Raw genomic sequence first — 15,305 nt, forward strand, 5'->3', positions numbered from 1 at the left:
GGCTCTATTTTCCATAATCCTATGTTGATTGGTTTTAATTATACCACACTTCTTTATTAATTGAGTTCTATTGTGTCAGTCATTCCATTATTGTGCCCTGGAGTGATGGAGGTGGGAGGTTCATTAGGGTTTGGTATCTTTACAGCTCAGGGTTGAGTGTTTGGCTATAGGGGGCTTTGAACCCATGTGGGGGACAAGTGCAGGCCCTGCTCCCTGCAATGCTTAAAGTAGTCTGAAAAAGGAGTTGTGGGAGGAAGAATTTCAAAGCCATTATCTTTGAAAACTCATGGTGCCTGGGGAAGGTCCCGGACAACTGGAAAAAGGCTAATGTAGTGCCCATCTTTAAAAAAGGGAAGGAGGAGGATGCAGGGAACTACAGGCCAGTCAGCCTCACCTCAGTCCCTGGAAAAATCGTGGAGCAGGTCCTCAAGGAATCAATTCTGAAGCGCTTAGAGGAGAGGAAAGTGATCGGAAACAGTCAGCATGGATTCACCAAAGGCAAGTCATGCCTGACTAATCTAATTGCCTTCTATGATGAGATAACTGGCTCTGTGGATGAGTGGAAAGCAGTGGACGGGTTGTTCCTTGACTTTAGCAAAGCTTTTGACACAGTCTCCCACAATATTCTTGCCAGCGAGTTAAAGAAGTATGGGCTGAATGAATGGACTATAAGGTGGCTATAGTCCTATAGAAGGCTGGCTAGATTGTCAGACTCAATGGGTAGTGATCAATGGCTCCATGTCTAGTTGGCAGCCGGTATCTAGTGGAGTGCCCCAAGGGTCGGTCCTGGGGCTGGTTTTGTTCAATAGCTTCATTAATGATCTGGAGGATGGTGTGGATTGCACCCTCAGCAAGTTTGCAGATGACACTGAACTGGGAGGAGTGGTAGATATGCTGGAGGGTAGGGATAGGATACAGAGGGCCCTAGACAAATTAGAGGATTGGGCCAAAAGAAATCTGTTGTGGTTCGACAAGGACAAGAGCAGAGTCCTGCACTTAGGACAGAAGAATCCATGCACCGCTACAGACTAGGGACTGAATGGCTCAGCAGCAGTTCTGCAGAAAAGGACCTAGGGGTTACAGTGGACGAGAAGCTGGATATGAGTCAACGGTGTGCCCTTGTTGCCAAGAAGGCCAATGGCATTTTGGGATGTATAAGTAGCGGCATTGCCAGCAGATCGAGTGATGTGATCGTTCCCCTCTATTCGACATTGGTGAGGCCTCATTTGGAGTACTGTGTCCAGTTTTGGGCCCCACACTAGAAGGAGGATGTGGAAAAATTGGAAAACATCCAGCGAAGGGCAACAAAAATGATTAGGGGACTGGAACACATGACGTATGAGGAGAGGCTGAGGGAACTGGGATTGTTTAGTCTGCGGAAGAGAAGAATGAGGGGGGATTTGATAGCTGCTTTCAACTACCTGAAAGGGGGTTCCAAAGAGGATGGATCTAGACTGTTCTCAGTGGTAGCAGATAACAGAACAAGGAGTAATGGTCTCAAGGTTGGGTATTAGGAAAAACTTTTTCACTAGGAGGGTGGTGAAATCTCCTTCCTTAGAAGTTTTTAAGGTCAGGCTTGACAAAGCCCAGGCTGGGATGATTTAGTTGGGGATTGGCCCTGCTTTGAGCAGGGGGTTGGGCTAGATGACCTCCTGAGGTCCCTTCCAACCCTGATGTTCTATGATCTGTAATTTTCCACAGCTATTAAAGTGCCTTCACAGCTGCCTGCCCCATCAAACTGTCCCTCCTCTCACCCCCTATTAACTCTACCCCCACCCCTGCCTCCTCTGCACCTCCTGGGGGAAGAGCACTGTAGCAGCTCTGATTGGCCGCTTATACCACAGGAGGTGGGGCAAGCAGCCAATCAGAGCCCCTTTGCCAAGCACTTTAACCCTTGCCTCCACTATAGCCCAGGCCTGCTGCAGCACAGGGATGCAAGGGTGGGGAGGGGACCAGAGAGGGAGCTCTGGCTCATCCTGCCTTCAATGCTGCTGACATTGTCATTCTGCCTCTTGCCACCAGGTGTCAGTGCGAGCCCTTTGCGAGCCCAGCACACAGGGCCTTTTGCTCAGGGAAGCAAATGGAAGCAGATGTATTGGATCCCCACAAACTTTCCTCAGCAGATGCCCTGAGTTACAGGGGCCCTAGAACCCATGTGTACAGGGGGGGCGCTGAGAGCCATTGAACCCAACTGTAAACGCTGGATATGAAGGAAACCGCTTCAAGCTAGGGGGGTGCAAGAGCACCCCCCGTTTCAGCACCTATGCCCAGTTATGAGCCAGGGACCCCCATATGGGCCAGAGCAGCTATCGGTTTCCACCCCAGCTCTGCCAGTGCCCCTCAGTCCTGACCCACAGCCCCCTGATAGCCCAGCCTTGGGCTCCCCTTCTGTCTCAGGGTCTGTTAGTTAACTGCTCATCATCACCTTGCAACCACTCACCCCAAGAGCAATTAATGCTGCAATGCTGACCGCAGCAGTTGTGGGGGAGGCTCCCAGGTCTCCTGCCAGGCCTCCTCCCCCACCACTTCCCTTCACTGTGAATCCAGCACCTCAGTCAGCAGGGATGGGTGGGGGCAAGAAAGACAGATAAGCTCTACTCCTCCCCCAGCACTGTCTTTCCCCCCCACCCCAAGCTCCAACCAACTCCCCCACCCTCCACTCTCCCCATTTCTGACATATCTGGAGGTTGCTGGCTCTTCCAATTAAGCAGAGATCTTGGGGGTGGGGGGGTGAATGAGGTGTGAACTCTCCCCCACGCCCCCCTCCAGTGAGCTGAGACTGGAACCCCACTGTCCTGCCGCCCAGCTCATCCCACTAGTTCCATGGCCTGTCCCGCAGCGAGGCCTAAAACCTAGTAGTCCTGACACCCGGCCCCCACCTCCCACCACTCTAACCAATAGACCCAGACCCCACAGGCCTGGCGGCCAGCCTTCCCAGCTCTAACCCTGACACACCTTGCACAAGCACCATCACCCATGCCTGTGCACCAAAAGCCAGCACCTCTTCCCTCTGCCCCCAGGGAAAGGCCCTGTAGTCCATTCCCTGTACCCCCACACCAGTCTGTTTCCCCTGTCTTGGGGCTGGATTGGCTGTGGTGCTCACCACCCCCACCCCCCGCGCCCCGAGGGTAGGACACAAACACACGCTTGCTCCCCCAGCCCAGTCTAGGTGCGCCCACATTAACTATCCTGCTTTGTTTAATGGAGAAATGGAGCGAATCAAGGACAAATTCAAGAGCATTGTAGCAGGCGGGGGTGGGAGGGGGGAGCTGAGGGCAGCCCCAGGGCCAGCAGCTGGGGTCCTGTGGCTGGAGATGGGGCCAGCTCGGGAGCGGTCAGGTGGCAACTCACCTAAACAGATTAAATCCATCAGCGCTGCAGCTCATGGCTAATGTGCTGGAGCAAGTGGGGAGGACAGTGAGCACTGGCCATTACATAACAGCTCCCACCCTGGCGGCTGGGCTCCTACCGCTGCATTCCCCCACCCACCCCCCGGCCAAACCCAAAATGCTGATGGGGCATGTCTCAGTGCCAGGCAGGGTGGGGGAGGAAATCTGTATAAACAGCCCCAGCACGCCACCCCAGAGGCAGCTGCTGCTCACTGCCAGGCGAGGGAACCCCTGTATAAACAGCCGCCATGCCCCACGCCAGAGGCAGCTGCAGCATGGCGCCAGGAAAGGGATCCCTCGCGCCACGGCTGTGATGGCGCCTTCCCAGCAGATCAAAGCCTGGGGGAGGTGGCTCTTTGCCAGTGCAGGGTTCTCGTTCTCGTTCACAATCTCTCCTGGCAGCATAGTGACAAATTTGATCCGAGACTTGATAAATGGCCCAGAAAACAGCAGTTGCTGATTATTCTCCAGCGCTTCAAAGAGCTTTGCAGCCCTACAACTGCCCCAGGAGAGAATTTTACTGAGCTCATTACAGAGGGGAAACATGTCAGCGAAGAATCCTGGCTAACAGCGCCCCCCCCACACACCCCCAAACCCCAGTCCTCTCCCAGTGGAGTGACAGAGCCCTGCAGGCCTCACAGGGTCCCCCCCTCTCCGTGGCTAAGCCTCTAGCCCCCCTCCCACCAGCTGGGGAAAGAACCCAGGAATCCCTGCCCAGGTTCCAGTAGTGGGGATGTCCCTGGGCCTGGCTAGCTGGGCTGCCCCATAGGGACTGAGCTCGCTGCCTACACTGTGACTATGATCCACCGCCCCTGTCCCCCACAGCAGCCAACCCTGGGGTTGTCCCTTTGGCTCAGGCAGGAGTAACAGACCAAGCCACCGCTGAGTGACTGTTGGCCAGGCAGGTGGCTGGGGTGTGTGCGCAGTGGGGGAGTGTGTGTCCTGAAGGCTCTGTGTGAGGCTAGTTGGGGGGGGTGGGGGGGGACCCTGTAAGGGGTGTTGGGGCGGGGCAGGAGTTTGGTCTGGCAAGAAGGGATGAAGGGCTGAGCCCGTGAGTGTGTGCCCACTGGTGCTCAAGGGCTGCATACACTCCAACAGCAGTGCCTAGCCCTGGGGTGAGAGCACACATCCCATCCTGGCAGGCTTTGGGGGGTCCCTGTGGTAATGGCCACGCAGAAGCAGGGCTGCCAGCAGTCCCTTATTACACGGGACGTACGTCCCTTATACTTTCACCTCAACAAGCTCTGGAGTTGCTGAGTGCTGCAAAAAGCAGCAAGCAATGCCCCTGGCGAATGGTGGGGGGTGGGGGAGGTGCAGGGGGTGAGTACGGCTTCTTATTGCTACATGCTCCAAACTCCGATAACAACAATATCGGGCAGGCCGGGGGGGGGGGGGGCCTACGAAAACAGGCCCTTAGTTTTAAACACAATGTTGGCACCCCTTGAAGGCCCTTGCGCTGTTGCAGTGCAAACCAGCTCCCCAGTGCCCTGTGGGCTGGGAGCAAAGACACGTCCCCAGGAGGCCAGGCTTGGTGGGGACAGGCTGCCCAGCACTTCACAGTCCCCCACAGCAGCAGTGCCAGAGCATCCCCCCCAGCCCCGGCAATGTGCTGCCTGCCCTTGGGAGGCAGCCAGTCAGGGGCCTGCTCAGCCCCTCTCCCGTGGCTGTGGAGCGGGGCAATGAAGCGCTGTGGCAGGGGACTGGCTTGGAGCTGGTGGCCCCGAGCATGGAAAGCGCTGCCCTGCCCTGTGGCCGGACTGGAGCCAGCGCTCCCTGAGGGCCCATTGTCCCACTTACAGACACCAGGAGGCCAATGGGGGGGCCTTTTTTTTTTTTTTGCAAGTTTTTATTTAGCCACAAAGTTGAGGATTGTTTAGCCAATGTTTCTTTCATACACAAATGTCCCGGGAAGGGGAGGGAAATGGGGAGGGGGGGGAAATGACCAAGGGGGAGCGATTTCTCCCACCCACCCCAACACCTGTAGACAGCTCTGGCACCAGGGTCCCTTTCTGTGTGGGTCTGACCCCAGATGGAGGTGCAGGGGAGGGGGGAATCCCCTCCTTCTAAAACCAGTGATTTCCTCCCCAGCACCGAGCCCAGAACAGCTCCCGACGTGAGATAATGGGGTGTTCTGCACAGAGACACCCCCCCGCATGCAGGATAACAGGTCACCCCCACACACAGGGACCCCCATCCCACTTTCTGGACTCAAGGCCCAAATTTGAGTGCACCCCAAAATCTTCCCCCCAACTTGGTAATGAGGATTGGAGTGGGCCTGACATTTGCAGTGGGTGGAGGTGTCATTGTTCAGCCTTGAGCCCCTTCTCCTTGGGGTCTAGTTAAGGCACCCCCTGGGCCCCCAGCCCCCACTCCAGACAATAACTCCTGGTAACAAATTCAACACTACAAACACACAGAAATACCCTGCCACGCCCTGGCATGTGTGGGGTTTGGGCCTGCCCTGGGGTGGGGGGGCCAGGGGCTGTGCTCCATAGGTTGTGGGGAGATCCTGGGTGGGTTACACCCCCCTGGATTAGACGTAAATGTGTCCAACAGAATAACACCCCTAGTCCTGGGGACATCAGCCCTGACCGCCTACCCCCGCATTATAATGACACTACAGGGGAGAGGTGCCCAGTATCCAGCTCCCCTGCACCCTAAAATAGGTTTAACAGTGGGGCAGGGTGCCCCGTCCCCCTCCCTGCTCCCCAACAGACAAGCTCACAATGGGGTGTGGCAATGGGGAGTGTCACAGTTGGGGTGGGGGAGGTCGCTCCTGCCCTGGCCCCCATCTCAGAGGTGGGGAGGGTACATCTGGAAGCAGATGCTTCCCTCCTCATGGGCGCTGCAGAAATGAGGGGCAGCAGGGTTTAGTGAGTCACTCAAAACATGGGGCGGCCCTAATATGGGGATGCCCAACGTCTGATCCTGCGAGTCGTCCAGCGATGGGGCAGAGCCTCAAATCCATGGGGGCAGTGCATCACGCCCATGGGGGTGTTGGAGTTTCAGGGGCCCCCCGTGTTCCCAGCATCTCTTGCGCTCTCCTAGAAACAGCTGGTTGGGGGTAAGCCCAGGAGTCCAGGAGCAGCCACTGAGATAATTGTGAGGTCCCCCACTCAGTCCTCTTAGAAACTCACCAAAGTATAAACCATACTGGGGAGAGAAAGAAAAAGAGACACCCTGAAACGCTGCAGCATAACGGAGCTGCAGGTCAGGAGTGAGGCGCACAGTCAGCGCCAGGCACACAGACTTGCGCCCCACCCCAGAGACAGCTGTACCTGAGCATTGGGTAAGGGATCCCTGTATAAGCTCCCCATGCCCCACCCCAGAGGAGGCTGCACCTCAGCCCCCGGTGAGGATTCCCCAGAGACCGTGCTGGGGCGCTACCTGTACAAGTAGTAGAAGAAGGACAGCAGATAGAAGGCTAGTTTGCACCACGACTCCTTCTGGCAGTAGTTGAGGATGTCGGCATTCATGATGGAGACAGCATCGTACATCACCTCGGACCCATCTGCCGGGCGGTGGAAGTACCTGGGGGGGCAACGAGGCCAGGGCTCAGACAGGGGCTCGTGCAAGGGGCTTCTTGTAGTACTTAGGAAAGACCCCCCCCTCCTAGCCTAGCCACGCCCGCGGCTCTGCCGGCCCCCCTGCTAGCCCCGCCATGCCCACGGCTCTGCTGGTCCCCCCCACCCCAGCCCTGGGCACCCCGCCCCGTGTCCTTCAATCCCAACCCTCCACCCCCAGAGGCTGCACTCCCTCCCCCCACAAGCTGTCCTCTCGAGGAGGGCTGGCTCCCAGGGCGCAGAACCCACTCACCTCCAGAGGTGGTAAAAGAGCAGAGGGATGTTGAGGCCCAGGGTGACCCACTCGGCTGCACACAGGAACATGAGGCAGAAGAGCCCATGGATGGAGTATTCAGGGACCACGAGCTGGAAGAGACAGCAAGCCCTGGTCTGTGGGGAAATAGACCCCAGGAGTCCTGGCTCTAGGGTTGTCAACCCTCCAGGAATTTAAGATTAATCTGTACTTAAAGATTATGTCATGTGAGGAAACCTCCAGGAATATGCCCAACCAAAATTGGCAACCCTACCTGGCTCCCAGTGCCAGTGGTGGGTAGATGCCGCCTCAGCACACTTTGCTCCCCACAGGCACCCCATTAGTATTCCGCGGCTTGGCCGTGGCCGTGTCCTGTCCTGCCAGCAGCCAGGCATAAATAATACGGGGGGGGGCAGTATTCTCAGACAGGAATGCAGAGCAACACACAACAGGGAAACTGACACAAGCAACACAGCACCTCCCCAGGGGCACCAGCTCCAATCTGGCCCCAGGGCAGGGGAACTGGCTGGCTCAGGGTAGCAGGGAATAGGATATGGGGCCTTTCTTGGGGGAGGGGGCAGCTCTGATCTGGCCCTAAGGCAGGTGGGGACTGGCTGGGGGATGGGTGAGGGTTCAGGAGGGTGTGGGAAGAAGTGTCAGGGGCTGTGGGGAGAAGATGCTGGGAGCCTAGGAGGAGGTGCGAGGGGGGTTGGGAGCTCAGAAAGCTGTGGGGAGAGGTGGGGGGGGGGGTGGCTGAGGGAAGGAAGTGCATGACGCCTAGGAGGGGAAGAGGTGGGAGGGGTCTTGGGGGATCAGGAAGCTATGAGGAGAGATGTTGGGGGCTTTGGGGAGGCAGTGCAGGGAGCCTAGGAGGGGAGGGGGTGTGAGCAGACAAGGCTGTGGGGAGAGCTGTGGGGGGCTGTGGGGAGGAGGTGCAGGGAGCCAAGGGGGTTGGGCGTTCAGGAGGCTGTGGGAGAAGTGGGAGGCTGTGGGGCTGAAGTCCAGGGAGCCTAGGAGGGGAGAGGGTGCGAGGAGGTGCAGGGAGCCTAGGAGGGGCAGGAGATGGGAGAGGGGTTGGGGGTTCAGGAGGCTGTGGGAAGAGGTGTGGGGGGCTGTGGGGTGGAAGTTCAGGGCGCCTACGAAGGGAAGGAGTGATGGAGCTTGGGAGTTCAGGATGCAGTGGGGAGAGGTGAGGAGGCTATAGGGAGGAGGTGCAGATGTTTGGAGAGGTGCAGGAGTTCAGGGGGCTGGAGGGTTCAGGCGCTGTCAGTTGCTCCCAGGTTGGGGGTTCAAGAACTGGTCATGCACTGTTTTGGGGACTGGGAGAGCTAAGACGTAAGGGGCAGGGATGGGGCCACATGGATGTGGGGGGACACACAGACAGGTGAGGCAGGGACAGGGACACACGGACGCACCTTTCTCAGGAGGCAGCAAATCCGCTCAATGTTTTTCAATCGCTCTCGCTGCAGGGGGAAAAGAAACAGGGAATTAGACTGAGAGTTGGCACAGGGGAGGGCTGAAAGAAGGGGGTGAGGCAGGAACAGAGAGGGGTGTTCAAGCCTGGTGGGAGGGGCTGGTAGTCAGGACTCCTGGGTTCTATACCTGGCTCTGGGACGGGAGTGGGGTTGGAATGTTAGAAATCAATGGTTATAGCCTATTTAGGAAGGATCAAGTGGGCAAAAAGGCAAGGGGTGTGTCAAATATAGCATTATGCGTGTCAGAGTCACCGACAGCTAGGAAGCAAATGAGCTACAATGCTTATAGATCAATGTCCTAACAGATAAAGCAATAGATTGGTTACTAGATGGTGTCTTCTACATGCCACCAAATCCACTAGAGAACAGGATGCCTGGCTCCTTCCACACCTGTTTTTAATGAGTAGAGGGGGCATGAACAGTGTGATCATGGGGGCTTCAATCTGAGTGACATCTGCTGGAGGCCTCCTGCTGTCAGTGCGAAAGCATCCTTGGAATTTCTATATATTATAGATTGCAGTTATAAATGACAATTTCCTAGCTCAGAGTGTTGCATCCAACATGAGGGAATTCTATATTAGACCTCATCTGGACAGATAAAGAGGAATTGAGCACAGAACTAAAAATTTGTTGTTGCTTAGATGCAAGCGATCATGACTTGATCACATTTGTTACGTATAAACAGAATAAACCCCAAACTAGCAATATATTAACTTATGTTTAAAAGGTCTCGTTTCACAAGGCTGAAAGCTAAAAGGAACCAAGTCAGCTGGGAGGCAGAATTTAATGAGAAAAATGTGAATGATAATTAGGAATTGTTTAAGAACATTTTAATAGAAGCCTAAAAAGCCACAATCAAGAAAGAACCCACCTCACTTAGAGATGAAGTGAGGGCAGTTCATTACAATAAATGAACAAGACAGATAGATACAAAAGGGAGAGAAGGGAAGTCAATAGCCATGAAGCATGAATTGGAGGATTGGGCCAAAAGAAATCTGATGAGGTTCAATAAGGATAAGTGCAGGGTTCTGCACTTAGGACGGAAGAACCCAATGCACAGCTACAGACTAGGGACTGAATGGCTAGGCAGCAGTTCTGCGGAAAAGGACCTAGGGGTGACAGTGGACGAGAAGCTGGATGTGAGCCAGCAGTGTGCCCTTGTTGCCAAGAAGGCCAATGGCATTTTGGGATGTATAAGTAGGGGCATACCGAGCAGATCGAGGGACGTGATCGTCCCCCTCTATTCGACATTGGTGAGGCCTCATCTGGAGTACTGTGTCCAGTTTTGGGCCCCACACTACAAGAAGGATGTGGATAAATTGGGGAGAGTCCAGCGAAGGGCAACAAAAATGATTAGGGGTCTGGAACACATGAGTTATGAGGAGAGGCTGAGGGAGCTGGGATTGTTTAGTCTGCAGAAGAGAAGAATGAGGGGGGATTTGATAGCTGCTTTCAACTACCTCAGAGGTAGTTCCAGAGAGGCTGGTTCTAGACTATTCTCAGTGGTGGAAGAGGACAGGACAAGGAGTAATGGTCTCAAGTTGCAGTGGGGGAGGTTTAGGTTGGATATTAGGAAAAACTTTTTCACTAGGAGGGTGGTGAAACGCTGGAATGCGTTGCCTAGGGAGGTGGTGGAATCTCCTTCCTGAGAAGTTTTTAAGGTCCAGCTTGACAAAGCCCTGGCTGGGATGATTTAATTGCGTATGGGTCCTGCTTTTGAGCAGGGGGTTGGACTAGATGACCTCCTGAGGTCCCTTCCAACCCTGCTATTCTATGATTCTATGATTCTATGAATATAAATCAGAAGCTAGGAATTGTAGAAAATTAATAAGGAAAGCAAAAGGATACAAGGAGTGATGTTTGGCCAGCAGAGTTAAGGACAATGAGAAGGAATTTTTTTCAAGAATGTTAAGAACAAAACAACATTGGTCCATTCCTAAATGGAAATGGCAAAATTGTCAATAATAATGTAGAAATGGCAGAAGTATGCAATAACTATTTGTGTTCTGTATTTGAGAGAAAGCCAGATAGAGTGTTCATATCATATGATGATGATGATGGCGATGAAACACTTTCTATTCCAATAGTAATTCCGGAGGATGTTAAACAGCGTCTACTAAAGTTAAGGTCAGGGCTGGCTCCAGGCACCAGAGAACCAAGCAGGCGGCAGGAGGTCGGGCTCTGGGGCAGCAATCCACCCTCGGCAGCGGCGGGAATTTGGCGGCCGCTCCGTCACAGCACATTTCGCGCTTGGCGGCAATTCGGCAGCGGGGACGCGACTCTTCTTCGGCTGCACCATCACTCCGCCTCCCCGTTTGGCGGCAAGTTTTGTTTTTTTTGCCGCTTAGGACATTTCTTAATCAGCAAGGCCCTATAACTTGCATCCAAATGTATTAAAAGAGCTGACCAAGGAGCTCTCTGGACAATTAGGGTTGATTTTTCAATACGTTTTGGAGCACTGGGGAAGTTCTAGAACAGTGGTTCTCAACCAGGGGTCTGGGGCCCCCTGGGAGGGCTGCGAGCAGGTTTCTGGGGCTCCTCCAAGCAGGGCCAGCATTAGACTCGCTGGGGCCTAGATTCGCATTAGACTCGCAGGGTAGAAAGCCAAAGTCCCACTGGCTGGGGCTGAAGCCCAGGGCCGTGATCCCTGCCACCTGGGGCTGAAGCCAAAGCCTGAGCAACTTAGCTCTGCAGGGGCCCTGTGGCATGGGGCCCCAGGCAATTGCCCTGCTTGCTACCCCTAACATAGGCCCTGGCTCTTATATGCAGAAAACCAGTTGTTGTGGCACAGGTGGGCTGTGAAGTTTTTATATCATGTTGGGGGGGACGGGGAGGGGAGCTTAGAAAGAAAAAGTTTGAGAACCCCTGTTCTAGAGGACTGGGAGAACACTAATGTTGCACCAGTATTTAAACTGGGCCAAAGGATGGACCTGTGTAATTATAGGCTTGTCAGCCTGACATCAATCCCAGGCAAGACATGGGGCTGCAGATATGATGGGACTCAATTAATAAAGAATTATAGGAGTGTGATATAATTAATGCCAGTCAACGTGGGTTTATGGAAAATAGTTCCTGTCAAACTAATTTGGTATATTCTTTGATGAAATTCCAAGTTTGGTTGATAAAGGTAATAAAGCTGATGTAATATATTGAGACGTCTGTAAGGCATTTGATGTGATGCTGCATGACATTGTGATTCAAAACCTTGAACAATACAAACCCAACATGACACACATTAAATGGGGTTAAGCTGGTTAAGTGCTAGGTCGCAAAATGTAACTGTACACAGGGAATCATCACTGAATGGGAGTGTTTCTAGTGGGGTCCCGAAGGATCAGCTCTTGGCCCTACACGAGTTAACCTTTTTATCAGTGACCTGGAAGAAAACATCGAATCATCATGAAATGTTTGCAGATGACACAAAGATTGGGAGAGTAATAAATAATGAAGTTAGGTCACGGATACAGAGCGATCTGGCTTCCTGGGTAAGCTGGGCACACGCAAACAATGTGTGTTGTAATATGGGCAAATGTAAACATACACCTCTAGGAACAAAGAACACTGGCCATACTTTCAGGACAGGGAACTCTGACAAGGGCTTGGGGCTCATGGCGGCTAATCAGCTGAACACAGGCTCCCAAGTGCGATGCCGTGGCTAAAAGGGCTAATGCGAGCCTGGGGTGTGTAAACGGGAATCCCAACTAGGAGAAGGGAGGTTCTGTTACCTCCGGGTGTGGCACTGGTGTGGCCACTACTGGAATCCTGCATCCAGCTCTCGTACCACAATGCAAGAGGGATGCTGATAAATTGGAGGGCTCAGCGAAGAGCCACGAGAATGACTAAAGACTTAGAGAACATGCCTCAGAGTCAGAGGCTCCAGGAGCTCGATCTGTTTAGTTTAACAAAGAGAAGATTAAGGGGTGACTTGATCACAGGCTAGAAGTAGCTACGTGGGGAACAGAAATTGGATAATGGAGCTGCAATAGAGCAGCCGAAGGTCTAACAAGAGCCAAGGGCTGGAAGTTGAAGCTGGACAAATTCAGACTAGGGATAAGACACCTACATTTTTAACAGTGCAGGTAATTAAACGTTGGAACAATTTATCCAGGGCTGTGGTGGATTCACCATCGCTGGCAATGTTTAAATCAAAATGGGATATTTTGATAACAGATCTGCTCTATTCTAGTGCAACCAGGAGTTAATTCATGGAAGTCATATGCCCTGTGTTATATAATCATAGCAATGTAGGGCTGGAATGCACCTAACATGGTCATCTAGGCCACCCACCTGAAGGAGGCTGGACCAAATAAACCTGGCTTACCCCTGCCAGGTGTTTGTCTAACCTGTTCTTAAAAACTTCCACTGGTGGGAATTCCACTGCCTCCCCAAGTAACCTGCCCCAGCGCTTTAATTAGACACTGGAACAGGCTATACAGGAGGACAGACTAGATGATCACAATTGTCCCTTCTGGCTTTATAATCTAGGAACCTTGTGGTTAGAGCAGGGTGTGGGGGAGGAGGGGAGCCAGGACTCCTGGGTTCTATTCTCAGCTGTGGGAGGTGAATGAGGGCTTGTGGCTGGGGAGGGGAGGGTGTGTACATGGATACCCACTCTGGGAATTAGTTTTGTGTGTCGGGTTATTGCTGGAGCTGGGATCAGGGGTGGGGGTGCAAGTAGCCATGAAGACACTTCCTTGCCCTTATATAGGGCTAGGGTTTGCAGAAAGTCCAAAATGAAGGTGGAGCCCAAATCCCAGGGCCTCTGGGGCCCCACTTCCTTCCCCCCCAAGTTGTAAAGAGGATTCAGGCTCCATCATTCACATCATTGTCTGACACAATGTGTGCCCTTAGTTAGGGCTTGTACAATACGCAAGTCAAGGGTCTTGTAAGATCCTATATAAACAGTGAGACTAAGCCCTACACAAACACAGACAAGACCCCACATAAACCCCAGACATTAAGCCCTGCACAAACACAAATACTAGCCCCTACATAGACAGAGCTCAAGAGCAGTGGCTCCACTTGTGCTCCCGTGAGGGGAAAGGGAACATTTACATTTCCAGTTTCTTCAGCATAAACCCCGAAGCTAGTGGGGCCCCAAAACCAGGAGACTAGCTTTGAAATCATGTGCCATTGGGCTTGTATTTATTGGCTCAGTGCCTGTGGGGTGCCTCCAGGAGGCAGATCCCAGCTTCTCCCCACAAGGGAGAGAAAGTTTCTGGGGGGGTTTATATATGAAAGCCACGATTCTCAGAAGATCCCAGGACTCTGGGAGCTGGGGATTTAAGGGCATGTCTACACTGCAATAAAAAACACATAGCTAGGCCATGCCATCTTACTCAGGTGGGCGAGGCTCGGGCTGAGGGGCTATGAAACTGCTGAGGCTGGAGCCTGGCCTCTGGGACCCCGTGAGGAGGGAGGGAGCCCCATGAGCCTGAGTCAGCTGACAGGGGCCAACCCGGGTGTTTGGTTGTAGCATAGACATGCCCTAAGACACCAAATGCCATGATCAAACCCTGAGACTGGGCGACAGAGACTTCAAATGGCAGCTTTTTCCAACAGAGACTCAGCCTGAGAGGATTCCAGCTCTGGAATCCTGGACACCCTGCTGGTATCCCTGTGCTGGCCCGTAGCCCCTGCTATCCGGCCCTGGGCTCCCCATACAGCTCTGTCAGAGCCCCTCAAACCCGCAGTCCCTGCTATCCAGCCCTGGGCTCCCCACACTGCTACCAACCCTGCAGAGAACAGGAAGCAACTTGAGCTTCATCTGGGGGGGCTGAAACCTCAGTGTCTCTTCCTTTTTGCCACCCAGTGAACCCCAAACCCTGGCTGGATCGATAACAGGAAAGGCAAACTTACAAGCAGGACTCACACAGCAAGGTCCCCCCACCTGCTCAACCCCTCTTGAGCACAGCCAGACCCCCCAATTCACTCTGCTGTGACCCCTCCCCCCCACCTGAGCAAGGCCAGCCCCCAGAACCCACCCCCATCAATTTCCCCAGCTCCTTCTTTCCCCTCCTTCTTCACCCCCATCTCATCCCCGCCAGCCCCCAGTGGCCCCCAGATCTCAGTTCCCTTGTGGTAAATCTGGTCACCCAGCAACAGCAACGGGATGAGGGCTGGATTCTGAGCTCAGCTTCCCCCGGTCAATCAGAGCAGTGCTTACTTTGTAATGAAAGAGGTGCTGGGGCTCAAGCGATTTTTTACATTCATACCTGATGCAGCAAGCCCAGAGGTGCTGGGGCTCGGCACTGCCAAGCCCAGAGGTGCTGGGGCTCAGCCCTGGCACAAATTAAGCACTGATCCAGAGTCAGCAAGTGCAATTGGGCTAGGGACAGATTCTGAGCTGAGAGCCTGAGTAAATCCAAAGTCACCATCTGCCTGCGATGGAGTGTGGGCCAGAGTCTGATGTTGGTTACCTGGGATAAATCCAGAGTCACCCCTGACTGCACTGACATCAGGGCCGGATTCTGGTGTCAGCTCCCACAGAGCATATTCAGAGTCACCCCTGACTGCACTTGGGGTCAGAGCCGGATTCTGGTGTCAGCTCCCACAGGTTGTATCCAGAGTTACCCCTGACTGCACTGGGGTCGGGGCCAGATTCTGGTGTCAGCTCCCACAAGGT

The 15,305-nt window shown here is 53.8% G+C and overlaps 1 protein-coding gene across 1 annotated transcript in view; it reads right to left on the reverse strand.

Annotated features, from left to right (window-relative positions):
• TMEM151A (transmembrane protein 151A) overlaps nt 1–15,305 on the reverse strand; it is a 39,512-nt gene that overhangs the window by 14,717 nt on the left and 9,490 nt on the right. Inside the window, exons 3-6 of the mRNA XM_084634017.1 lie at nt 8,621–8,668; nt 7,206–7,318; nt 6,777–6,920; nt 6,527–6,542 (exon numbers count right to left, since the gene is read on the reverse strand). Of these exons, the coding sequence (XP_084490143.1) occupies nt 6,527–6,542; nt 6,777–6,920; nt 7,206–7,318; nt 8,621–8,668 (321 nt within the window). The remainder of the gene's footprint in view (nt 1–6,526; nt 6,543–6,776; nt 6,921–7,205; nt 7,319–8,620; nt 8,669–15,305) is intronic.

Source organism: Lepidochelys olivacea, assembly GCF_965140295.1.
Source record: "Lepidochelys olivacea isolate rLepOli2 genome assembly, chromosome: 7".
In the NCBI taxonomy this organism is placed as follows: Eukaryota; Metazoa; Chordata; order Testudines; family Cheloniidae; genus Lepidochelys; species Lepidochelys olivacea.